Source organism: Mirounga angustirostris, unplaced genomic scaffold, assembly GCF_029215605.1.
Source record: "Mirounga angustirostris isolate CCGP_5_RB_7025 unplaced genomic scaffold, mMirAng1.0.hap1 SCAF_15, whole genome shotgun sequence".
Classification (NCBI taxonomy): domain Eukaryota; kingdom Metazoa; phylum Chordata; class Mammalia; order Carnivora; family Phocidae; genus Mirounga; species Mirounga angustirostris.
The window spans coordinates 32,074,499-32,087,846 of NW_026991723.1; the positions used below are offsets into that span (position 1 = coordinate 32,074,499).

Here is a 13,348-nt window from a genome sequence, read left to right on the forward strand (position 1 = left end):
TTCTGCAGTTTTCTTTTGAATTTCATATACCTCATTACCTCTGTGTTATGGTTCTTATAAACTTACCTTATTTTTAATAAAATCTTTCCAACCATTTCTCTTTTGACATTTTAAATTAAATTTTGTATTACGAACATTAAGATTTTTTTGTGTACATGTGTATATCTTAAAATTTCAACGCTTTGGCAAAAGCTGTTTGGATTTAGATAGGTTGGGGGGCACTAAATGCTACACCTCTTACTTGCCACAGTTCTGAACCAATTGACAAATAAGATAAAAATCAACTGAGTTAAAAATACTATTTCTAAAAAAAATAAAAAATAAAAAATACTATTTCTATTACTGATAAAAAGTATGTTGGGGGCATAGCTTGAATGGGAACCAAAATGGGCATGCTAACTCTTAACAAAATCAGCCCTCCCCGTCTTAGTTTAGCCCACTCAAGGAAAGGTTTAGGTCTGCAGGTACATGGTATTTAATTGTTCCACTTATTAAGTAGTTAGATCCAAAGAACTTTGTGCAAGAGAATGTTGTATACCCTTGAATTCTGAAGACACGTGTCCTTTTGGTGCCCTGGTGAGTTCACTGCATTGGCCCTGGAACTTTCAGTCTGGTCAATGCAAATTTTAAAGGCAAGAGTATACATTATCCTCTTGCAGGTAGTGATGCCCGCTACACCTGGGCTTCATCCCTGTTACTTTGATAAGTATAGAATGACGCTCAGGTGTTTATTATTAAAGTCCCACACTTGATTATTCTTTGTGGTTTTTTCCTATTAAAAAAAGCTGTATGCTACTTTCATGTGTTTTTCTTTGTAAGATTCATAGATGTAAAAATGATCCTAACACTGGGCTTGTTATAATTTTATTCTTAATAGGGAAAAACGATCCTGAGTGTGACATTTGTGGTGGAGATCCAAATAAGAAATGTCGTTCTTGCTCCTGTCATATATGTGGTGGAAAACAAGAACCCAACATGCAGCTTCTATGTGATGAATGTAACATGGCCTATCATATTTACTGCCTGAATCCACCTTTGGATAAGGTCCCTGAAGAGGAGTACTGGTATGATTATCAGGGTTTTTTGTTGTTGTTACTGTGTTAAGAATTGAATGTGAAATATGTATTTGAGCCACCAAAAGATTTCTGAAGATATATAATGTGTATTAAAGTGCTTAAAATTTTTGCAGCCAATGGTTACTTGGCATCGATAACCTTATTTGGTTATTATAATGCCTTGGGAACCGGTCTCTAGTTCTATTTTTTAATCCTTGCAATCCTTCCTCTAAAAGGAGTCTGTGCTCTTTCAAAAATGCAAATCTGATCGTGTTAACTCCTTTAAATGTCACCCTATAGGGCCTTGCACAATACTTTTTTAGTTGATTTCTCCAGGTGTATTTCTTATTTTTCCCTTTCATTTTCCCAAATATTCTATACTCTAGCCAGATTAAATATCTTTCAGCTCCTTAAGTCATGTTCTTTCTCTCCTCTGGGTTTTACACTTGACACATTTTCTCTTAGAAGCATTTTCGTCTTTGCTTAACCTTCAGGATGATATTTAACCTTCAGGTTTTCACTTAACTATGACTTTATCTGGGAAAGTGGGTGGTCCCCTCTACCCCCCAGTAATTCTATTATTTTTTTTATTTTTTTGTGCTCATTTTTAAAAATTTTTTTAATTTAAATTCAATTAATTAACATATGGTGTATTAGTTTCAGAGGTAGAATTCAGTGATTCATCAGTCTTACATAATACCGAGTGCTCCTTACATCACGTGAGCTCCTTAATGTCCATCACCTAGTTACCTCATCCCCCCACCCCCTCCCCTCCAGCAGCCCTCAGTTTGTTTCCCATGATTAAGAATCTCTTATAGGTTGTCTCCCTCTCTGATTTTGTCTTGTTTTATTTTTTCCCCTCTTCCCCTATATGATCTTTTTTTTTTTTTTTTTTAAAGATTTTATTTATTTATTCATGAGAGGCAGAGGGAGAAGCAGGCTCCCCACTGAGCAGGGAGCCCGATGCGGGACTCAATCCCAGGACCCTGGGATCATGACTTTAGCCGAAGGCAGACGCTTAACCATCTGAGCCACCCAGGCTCCCTTGTTTTGTTTCTTAAATTCCACATATGAGTGAAATCATCTGATAATTGTCTTTCTCTGTTTGACTTATTTTGCTTAGCATAATATCCTCCAGTTACATACATGTCGATGCAAATGGCAAGATTTCTTCTTTTTGATTGCTGAGTAGGAATCCATTGTGTGTGTATATATATATATATATCCACTTATCTGTCGATGGACATCTGGCTCTTTTCTAGTTTGGCTGTGTGGGCATTGCTGCTATAAACATTGGGGTGCAAGTGCCTCTTGAGATCACTACTTTGTATCTTTGGGGTAAATACCCAGTAGTGCAATTGCTGGATCATAGGGTAGTTCTATTTTTAACTTTGAGGAACCTCCATACTATTTTCCAGAGTGGCTGCACCAGCTTGCATTCCCACCAACAGTATATGGGGGTTCCCCTTTCCCTGCATCCTTGCCAACATCTGTCGTTTCCTGCTTGTTAATTTTAGCCATTCTGACTGGTGTGAGGTGGTATCTCATTGAGGTTTTGATTTGGATTTCCCTGATGCCAAGTGATGTGGAGCACTTTTTCATGTGTCTGTTGGCCATTTGGATGTCTTTCTTTGGAGATGTGTCTGTATATGTCTTCTGCCCATTTCTTGATTGGATTATTCTTTGGGTATTGAGTTTGATAAGTTCTTTATAGATTTTGGATGCTAGCCTTTTATCTGATAAGACATTTGCAAATATCTTCTCCCATTCTGTCGGTTGTCTTTTGGTTTTGTCGACTGTTGCTGTGCAGAAGCCTTTTATCTTGATGAAGTCCCAATAGTTCATTTTTGCTTTTGTTACCCTTGCCTTTGGAGACATGTCTAGCAAGAAGTTGCCACAGCCAAGGTCATAGAGGTTGCTGCCTGTATTCTCCTCTAGGATGTTTTTTATTTTTATTTTTTCAAGATTTTTATTTATTTGCCAGAGAGAGAGAGTGCGAGCGCGCACAAGCAGGGGAGCAGCAGCCAGAGGGAGAAGCAGGCTCCCTGCTGAGCAGGGAGCCCGATGTGGGACTCGATCCCAGGACTCCAGGATCGTGACCTGAGTCAAAGGTAGATGCTTAACCAACTGAGCCACCCAGGTATCCCTCATCTCTAGGGTTTTGATGGATTCCTGTCTCACATTTAGGTCTTTCATCCATTTTGAGTCTGTTTTTGTGTGTGGTGTAAGAAAATGGTCCAGTTTCATTCTTCTGCATGTGGCTGTCCACTTTTCCCAGCACCATTTGTTGAAGAGACTTTTTTCCATTGGACATTCTTACCTGCTTTGTCAAAGATTAGTTGACCATAGAGTTGAGGATCCATTTCTGGGTTCTCTGTTCTGTTCCGTTAACCTATGTGTATGTGTCTGTTTTTGTGTCTGTCTTTTGTAATAGAGCTTGAAGTCCGGAATGTGATGTCTCCAGCTTTGGTTTTCTTTTTCAACATTCATTTGGCTATTTGGGGTCTTTTCTGCTTCAATACAAATTTTAGGATTATTTGTTCCAGCTCTGTGAAAAATGTTGATGGTATTTTGATAGGGATTGCACTGAGTGTATAGATTGCTCTAGGTAGCATAGACATTTTAACAATATTTATTCTTCCAGTCCATGAGCTTGGAACATTTTTTCCATTTCTTTGTCTTCCTCAATTTCTTTCATGAGTATTCTATAGTTCTCTGAGTACAGATCCTTTGCCTCTTTGGTTAGGTTTATTCCTAGGTATCTTACAGTTTTTGGTGTAATTGTAAATGGGATCAACTCCTCAATTTCTCTTTCTTCTGTTTCATTGTTAGTGTACAGAAATACAGCTGGTTTCTGTGCATTGATTTTATATCCTGCCAGTGAATTCCTCTATCAGTTCTAGCAATCTGAGGGTCGAGTCTTTTGGGTTTTCCCCAGAGTATCATGTCATCTGTGAAGAGTGAGAGTTTGACTTCTTCGCCGATTTGGATGCCTTTTATTTCTTTTTGTTGTCTGATTGCTGAGGCTAGGACTTCTAGTACTGTGTTGAACAGCAGTGGTGATAGTGGACATCCCTGTCGTGTTCCTGACCTTAGAGGAAAAGCTCTCGGTTTTTCCCCATTGAGAATGATATTTGCTGTGGGCTTTTCTTATATGGCTTTTATGATACTGAGGTACATACCCTCGATCCCTACACTATGGAGAGTTTTAATGAAGAAAGGATGCTGTACTTTGTCAAATGCTTTTTCTGCATCTATTGAGAGGATCATGTGGTTCTTGTCCTTTCTTTTATTAATGTGATGTGTCACATTGATTGATTTGCAGATGTTGAACCATCCTTGCAGCCCCGGAATAAATCCACCTTGTCTGTGGTGAATAATCCTTTTAATGTACCGTTGGATCCTATTGGCTAATACCTTGTTGAGACTTTTTGCATCCATGTTCATCAGGGATATTGGTCTGTAATTTTCCTTTTTGGTGGGATCTTTGGTTTGGGGATCAAGGTAATGCTAGCCTCATAGAGTTCGGATGTTTTCCTTCCATTTCTATTTTTTGGAACAGTTTCAGAAGAATAGGTATTAATTCTTCTTAAAATTTTTTTTTTTTTAAAGATTTTATTTATTTATTTTTTAGAGAGCGAGCTAGAGAGAAACAGCATGAGAGGGGAGAGGGTCAGAGGGAGAAGCAGGCTCCCCGCCTAGCAGGGAGCCCGATGTGGGACTCGATCCCAGGACCCTGGGATCATGACCTGAGCCGAAGGCAGATGCTTAACCATCTCAGCCACCCAGGCGCCCATTCTTTAAATGTTTGATAGAATTCCCCTGGGAAGCCATTCAGCCCTGGACTCCTGTTGGGAGATTTTTGATTACTGCTTCAATTTCCTTGCTGGTTATGGGTCTGTTCAGGTTTTCTATTCTTCCTGTTTCAGTTTTGGTATTTTATATGTTTCTAGAAGTGCTTCCATTTCATCAAGATTGCTTAATTTGTTGGCATTATAGTTGCTTATAATATGTTCTTATAATTGTTTGTATTTCTTCGTTATTACTTGTGATCTCTCCTCTTTTATTTATGATTTTACTTATTTCAGTCCTTTCTCTCTTCCTTTTGATAACCCTGGCCAGGGGCTTCTCACTTATTTTAGATGTGCCTATAATAGTACTTAATGATTATTAAGTGCTTAATATATGCTGGACACTAACAAAGTGCTTTATATGGATTATTGTACTTAATCCTATGAGGTTAATACCTAGAACCAGGCACTAGGGTTAAATACACTGTCCGAAACCTGTACTTCTTTTAAGTAGTCTTAGCTACAAAATGAAATCATTAGAAAAAAGACTGGGAAGAACATACCCAAAGTAATAATAAACTTTTTCATGTCATACTCAGAAGTTTTTTCTTCTTTTTTTTTTTTTTTTTTTTTTAAGATTTATTTATTTATTTATTTGACAGAGAGATAGCACAAGTAGGCAAAGAAGCAGGCTCCCCGCAGAGCAGGGAGCCCGATGCGGGACTCGATCCCAGGACCCTGGGATCATGACCTGAGCCGAAGGCAGCCGCTTAACCGACTGAGCCACCCAGGCACCCCAAGAAGCTTTTTCTTCTTAAGCTATGGAGTGTTGCTGGCGTGGAGGCTCAAGTTAAAGAATGTCACACTCAGAAATACAGGCATACTTCAGAGATAGTACAGGTTCCAGACCATTGCATTAAGTAAATACTGCAGTAAGGCAAGTCAGATGAATTTTTTTGCTTCCCAGTGCATGTAAAAGTTATGTTCACACACTATGTTGTAGTCTACTAAGTGTGCAATAACATTGTTTCTAAAAAAAGTACATACCATAATTTTAAAATACTTGATTGCCAAAAATGCTAGCCATCATCTGAGCTTTCAGCAAATCTTAATCACTGATCACAGATCACCCTAACAATATATAATAATGAAAAAGCTTGAAATACTGCAAGAAATACCAAAATGTGACACAGAGACAGTGAGCAAATGTTGGAAAAATCGCACCAATGGACTTGCTCAATACTGGGTTGCCACAGATCTTCAATCCGTAAAAGAACACAGTATCTGTGAAGTGCCATAAAATGAGATGTGCCTGTAATCACATCACAGTTGGGTAGCTGGTATTATTGTGAAGAATAGATTATTTTCCATTCCTTTGGCCTCTCCCCACCTATTAAGAAGGTTGTTATTGTATTACCACAGAGGCTGTAAGGGTGGGAGAAGCGAAGGGATCCTACTTCTTCCTTTTACCCCCTCCTTCTCCCTTGCATGGTTACAAACTGTATTTTACCATCTATAAACAGTAATTATATTTCCTCTAAAGTCTCATATATTTTTCTTCCCTTTTGTTTCTGTGGAGGATAGTTCCTGCTTCTCTAAAATGCAAACCCTTCTACCTGCCCTCAGTTTCATAACCCTTTGCCTTTTCAGGAACTTCACTCCTGTAGTTAATTCTCAAATTGCCATTACTGGGTCATTCTCATTGTATCCTGGAATCTATTCAGTCTTCCAAACACACACACCCCCTTCCCTTGATCCCATTTCTTTGCTTCCTTTATGGCAAAGCTTCTGAAGAGCTATCTTCATTGATGATTTCCATTTCCTCTTGTCCTGTTCATACTTCAGCTCTCCACTTGGACTTTCCTTCCCACAACTCCACTATTATTTATGTTAAGCTCAAAGACACGTTTCGTGTTGCGAAATCTAATGGTCACTTCTAAGTCCTCTCCTTACTTGTACTTCTCGGCTCTTTGTCTTTATAGATTGTATGATACCGTATGACCTAATTTTTATTGTATCTCTCTTGGCCTTTCCTTCATCTGTTTGTTTTCTCATATCTATCAGATTTACGAGTTTTCCAAAGCACTACTCACTTGCTTTTTGTCTTCATGCTTGCTTCCTAGATGACCTCATCTGATCATGAGACTTTAAATACCAAGCTAATGATTCTATATTTTCAGTATCTTTGTATCTAATTTTCCGTGGGTTCTATATTCCTGTATTCATTCAACTGTTTACTTGATGGACAGCACAAAATTAGTCCAAATGGAGATCTTGATTTCCATAAACACACCCCCTAAAATCCTGCTCCTCTCCCAAAAATGCTATACTCATCTAGTTGTTCAGGCTGAAAAGCTATACTTCCTCTTTGATTTCCTCTTCACCCTCCTCACATATTCTACATCCTACATGAGCAGGTCTTGTCAGTCCTCCATAATCTTTCTCTGCTCTCATCCTTCAGTCCAAACTAATGTCGCTTCCCTGAACTGTATAATAAATGCTTAACTAGTCTCCTTGCTTTCACATTGCTTGCCAGCTATCCTTTCTACCATAATAGCAGAATGATCTTACTAAGTCCTGAACTGAGTAACAGGGTTACTCATGTGTTTAAAATCCCCTAGTGTATCCTGTTGCACTTAGATGGCATGTGCTTAGGTTTTATTCTGACCTGGCCCTGCCTGCTCTATAACCTCATTGCTTATCTCTGTGCAGTTTATTTTGCTAAACTTCAGATCTACCCACCTAATGTTTTTCAAGGCATACCACTCCTTCTTAGGCCTCAGGACTTGTATACTTAATGTCTTTTTGCCCAGAATGCATTCCCTGGCTTCTTCATAGGACTGACTCCTTTGGTCTTAGCTGGAATATCACCTCAGAAAACTACTCTATCTAAAAACACATACCATTTCTTTTTTTTTTTTTTTTTTTAAGATTTTTATTTATTTATTTGAGAGAGAGAGAATGAGAGAGCACATGAGAGGGGGGAGGGTCAGAGGGAGAAGCAGGCTCCCCGCCGAGCAGGGAGCCCGATGCGGGACTCGATCCCGGGACTCCAGGATCATGACCTGAGCCAAAGGCAGTCGCTCAACCAACTGAGCCACCCAGGCGCCCCAACACATACCATTTCTAATCACTCTTAATACCCACATAATCCTGATGTATTTCCTTTATAGAACTTGCCGACTTCCTGAAATTGTTTCATTGTATGTACTAGTTTTCTTTACTCTGTACAAACATTTTGATCATATTTATCCCCAGCACCAAAATAGTGCCTGATATATCTTTTCTATTTCTCCAAATCATGTTGTTTGCATATTTAACCTCTGAGCTCATTTTCTCACCAGAAATAGTACTTGCTTTGCCCCTAAGATCTCTGAAAAATTATAGTTTTAAAGGTTAGCACATTGGCTAAAATCCAGTCTTAGAACAAATTAATTTTTGGAAGCCTCCTGATTTCCCAATTAGAAGGGATTTTACTTGATAATACTTATTACTTTCTCCTACATTTTAATTTTTGCCTTCGTTTTGTATGTGTATATCACAATCTAACTAATTTTCTCAGAATCAGGGGACTGAATTACATTTTTCTTTCCTCTAGTACTAAACAAAGTATCTCATAATTAAGCAGTCAGAATTAGCTGGTGGGCATGGATGGTTTTTTGCTCTAAACACTATATGGAGTAATTATGAAATGGAAAGTATAGGCACATTTAATATTAATGGTGAGAGGGGCCAGTTGATCTTTATCAGGATATCCCTCAAGTTTGTATTCCTTGGTGATATAGAACACCAATCTATATCTGAATGTCCAATTCAGAATATGAATAAAGATATAGAATCTGATTCTATAGACATACTTATACTTTGCTTTTTAGGAATGATTTAAGGTAGCTCATAATGATATGCAAGTTATAGTAGGTTGACCAACTGCAATATATAGTAGATTGACCAACTGCAATAGGCCAAAGGACAAAAAGTATAGAGAATTAAAACAGAACCTACGGATAAGGCTAATATAAACAAGCATCCTTGGATCCTGTGTATTAGTTGTGATAGAGTATACATTTTTGACTTTGAGAGTTTTAATAATCAGTTTAGATGGGGATGTAACCTGAATTCAGTTGCATAGTTGAACATTCAGTTTAAGATCATCTATTCTTGCTACCTCTGTTTTAATAATAGGAACTTCAAATGAATAAATTCCATTCTCCAGGTTAGTGATAAGATCAGAGTTAATGGGCGCCTGGGTGGCTCATTTGGTTAAGCATCTGCCTTCGCTCAGGTCGTGATCCCAGGGTCCTGGGATCGAGCCCTGCATTGGGCTCCCTGCTCACTGGAGAGTCTGCTTCTCCCTCTGCTCCTCCCTCCCCAACCCCCACTCGTGCTCACTCTCTCCCTTTTTGTTTCTCTCTCTCTCGCAAAAATAAATAAAATCTTAAAAAAAAAAAAAAGATAGTGCATGATGCCATTTGAATTGGACAGCTTTGTCTGGCTTTTGAACTGAATTTGAGATTTTATGATATTATAATCCTTTACATTCTTTAAAGGAGTGATAAGGTTTTGGTTTTGGTTTTTTCTTTTTCCTGCTAGCTTAATCATGTAAATATTTTCAAAAGTTTAATATTTAAATGCCAGCTGAAGATCTATAATATACACCAAGTATTACATCTTAAAACTTGTTCTGACCTGGAAAGACCATTCTGTTACTAGCTTTAATATGGTATTATCAAAATTCCTTTTTCTTTAAAGGTATTGTCCTTCCTGTAAAACTGATTCCAGTGAAGTTGTAAAGGCTGGTGAAAGACTCAAGATGAGTAAAAAGAAAGCAAAGATGCCATCAGCTAGTACTGAAAGCCGGAGAGACTGGGGCAGGGTAAAGAAGAAAGTCTCCTTTTCTTCCTAGCTATAACATTTATGACTGTAATGCAGGTTATAACATTTCAATACCAACAGTAGTGGTGATATAAATTATGCTTTCCATTTCAGAAATATTAACGAATAACTATAATTATATAATTGTTAATTTACTATAACTGTTAGCTGTATGTTAATGAAATCATATAAATTATGTATTGTTAATCATATAGTTAGGTTTCTATTTTATTCTCATTTTTATGGGAATTAAGGGCTTTAAGATTTGATATAACCAGTTTCTCAAACAGCTTGTTTGTTTACTTATAGGGAATGGCCTGTGTTGGTCGCACTAGAGAATGTACTATTGTTCCTTCTAATCATTATGGACCTATTCCTGGGATTCCTGTTGGATCAACATGGAGATTTAGAGTTCAGGTATGTTTTAAATTGGTTTTGTTGAAAGGGTAAAGTTGGGTATAGTTAAAATTGTAGCAGTGTCAGTTTCTGTTGATTATAAGTGGACTAACCTAGGTTGTGTCACATGGCATTCAGTTGTTAGAATAAAAGATTCTCTATAGGATGGGTAGACTCTTCCCCATAGCTTAAGACAGAGGACCATACATCATGGAATTAGGCATCAGCTATGCCTTTTCATCACTTTGTTTTACTGTTCTGATAGTTAACATTATTGTTAAGCTTTCTAGAGAATTTTCCTTGCTGAGAATTTAATATTTGAAATATTAAATTTTTTTTCTTTAAAATATTTGGTAAGTTCTCACTTAATATCATTGAAGTCCAAGAAAGCTCACTGAGGTGTCTTGTTTGCAGCTTATCCTCCTGAATGAATGTTAAGGTGTTGGTCAGAGGAAGTGCCCAGATAACCCAAGGATAAAATTACTCCTCTTTTCCTCTTGAAGGCTCTACTGTATTCATTTCTAACTTCTTTTTTAGAATGGTAATTTTATCATTATAGAGAGCTTAAGTTATCTTCATTTTCTGTTTCTCAGAGACAACCACTTTAAAGTTTTAATTGTTTCTTCTGGATTTACCTTATTTCTAAATAGCATGTTTCTACTGCTTTTGTCTTCATATTTTAGTTTAACTTCTTTCTATGGAAGATGGCATTTAGTTTAACACACTCTGTGTCTTTCCATCCTTGCAACGGTTATATTATAATTTTGGCTAAATCCATATGCATGTTTTATGACTTTAGATCTTTAAATACAGTAAAAAAAAATACTACAAGTAAATACAATAGAATGTTATAAATACAATAAAAAGTACACTTAGTATATTTTTAATTGCCTTGGGCTTTTTTGTTGTTGTTTGCTTTTTTTTTTTTTTTTTTTTGTATACCTGTCACTAATTTATTCCCAAATTCTAAAAGCCCTATTAATACGGTCTCAGATGAGTTTGAGGTTGTTGGCCTGAGCAACTACAAGGGTGGATTTGCCATTTAGGAAGTGGGGAAGAGTAAGATTTATTTTCATCAGGATTGGTGAGGTTGGGAACAGGTGGTCCTGTCTTCTGGAGTACCTGGTGTTTTCAAGACCTAAACTCAGGCTCTGATGCTTTCATTAGCTTCTCATTGGCTTCTAATGTGTGTCTTTCCCAACCCCGCTATGCAGGTTTGGAGTTCAGCTTCTTTTTCTCTAAGAATAATTATATGATAAACAAATGAGTTCTGATACTTCTCTCAGGGAGTTTGAAGTACACAAAGTGACACTGTTCAGGGAGCCAAAATTGAAGATAGATGGGAAGAAGCAGTAGGCCATTGAAGTAGTAGAATACATAAGTAAATTTAACAAATTGGGAAGCACGTTTGGGTAACATTGAGTAGTTTTGGCTCAAACATATATGCTCTCTGAAGGAGAAGCTGGAGATAAGAGTTAAGGTGGGGAAAGTAGGGCGCCTGGGTGGCTCAGTTGGTTAGGCGACTGCCTTCGGCTCAGGTCATGATCCTGGAGTCCCAGGATCGAGTCCCGCATCGGGCTCCTTGCTCGGCAGGGAGTCTGCTTCTCCCTCTGACCCTGCCCCCTCTCATGCTCTCTCTCTCTATCTCATTCTCTCTCAAATAAATAAATAAAATCTTTAAAAAAAAAAAAAAAAGTGGGGAAAGTAGATAGGAGCCAGATTGAGAGAGGGTAATATGTAATATTTGGGGCTTGATATACAATATGACCATTTGATGTTGAATATTAAAAGCAGATTTATTCTTAAAAGTATTGTTATGTTTGTGATGGGTAGAATGGGATTTGAAGAGAAAAACTGGAGGCAGTGAAAAAGGATGTTTATAGTATTCATGACTCAAACTAAGATTACAGCAGTTGAAGTAGAAAAAGATGTATTTGAGAGATTTAGGAGATTGATCAGCAGTATTTATGACCAAAATGGGTTTGAAAAATAGAGAAGAATGAGACTAAAATGTCTCTTGCCTGGGCTGCCTGGGCTCCTCATTCGGTTAAGCATCCTACTCCTGATTTTGGCTCAGGTCATATTCTCAGGGTCATGAGATTGAGCCCCTACTTAAGATTCTCTCTCTCCCTACCCCCCCCCACCCACCTGTACACACCCTCTCTCAAAAAAAAAAAGAATAAAATGACTCTTGCCTTTTTGATGTGACTAGGGAGCATGCAGTAATTGAAGAGAAGAAATAGGATAGGAAGGGATCTGGACCACTGATAAACAAATTCTGTTTTACCCAAGTTGAGCTGTAATGACCAGTAGACATAAAATGGTATTTAATAATTATTTTGAAACTCCGAATTCTAGGTCTGAGCAGTTTTAAGGTCACCAGCTTAGTATCTAAGGGATATATAGTTGGAAAGAAATAAAGTTGGTGAGCAAAAGATAGAACTCTGAGCAACATTCAGTTCTTAGTTGGAGGCTTTTAGGATACAATAATATATATGAAAGCATTTTATAAATATAATTTGACTATTCAAAGGTATTTTGAGACTCTCTTTTTTTCATAGGTGAGCGAAGCAGGTGTCCATAGGCCCCATGTTGGTGGAATTCATGGTCGAAGTAATGATGGGGCTTATTCTCTTGTCCTTGCTGGTGGATTTGCGGATGAAGTAGTAAGTCATGATACAGCCTTGTTCTTTAGAACCCATCAGTAAAATACAGAAGCTTTTTCTAGCATATATCAAATCCCTTTTTTTTTTTTTTTAGCATAGTCTGTATGTTGAAGTGGTCACTTCTGTACAAATTACAAGATAAATCAATTGGCGGTCTTTAATCTTTACATGTACTGATTTATGTATATATGTGGTAACTGATTATTGCAATGAAAATACATTCTCTATAGAGCTCATTTTTTTAAATTAAATTTATTATTTTGGGATGTTGTAGACTGACATGTAGCCTTAGAAATACTGTAGATATCTCTGTGCCCTTTACCCATCCCCTCCCAATGGTAACATCTTACAAAACTGTAGTACAGTATCACAACCAGGATATTGACATTAATACATTCAGGTCACTGAACATTTCCCTACCACAAGTATCCCTCATGTTGCCCTTTGATAGCCACACCTACTATACCTGCCCTCCCTAACCCCTGACATCCACTAATCTATTCTCCATTTCTATAATTTTGTTGTTTCAAAAATTTTTAGAAGTGGAGGGGCGCCTAGGTGGTTCAGT

General features: G+C 37.5%; 1 protein-coding gene across 7 annotated transcripts in view; it reads left to right on the forward strand.

The window, feature by feature from the left end:
* UHRF2 (ubiquitin like with PHD and ring finger domains 2) overlaps positions 1-13,348 on the forward strand; it is a 94,487-nt gene that overhangs the window by 54,633 nt on the left and 26,506 nt on the right. For 6 of the 7 annotated variants that reach the window (XM_054509215.2, XM_064578936.1, XM_054509214.2 and 3 more), the window contains 4 exons: positions 878-1,064; positions 9,596-9,719; positions 10,028-10,135; positions 12,676-12,780. In XM_054509215.2, coding sequence (XP_054365190.1) covers positions 878-1,064; positions 9,596-9,719; positions 10,028-10,135; positions 12,676-12,780 — 524 coding nt within the window. The remainder of the gene's footprint in view (positions 1-877; positions 1,065-9,595; positions 9,720-10,027; positions 10,136-12,675; positions 12,781-13,348) is intronic. The other variant, XM_064578935.1, reaches the window with a different exon arrangement.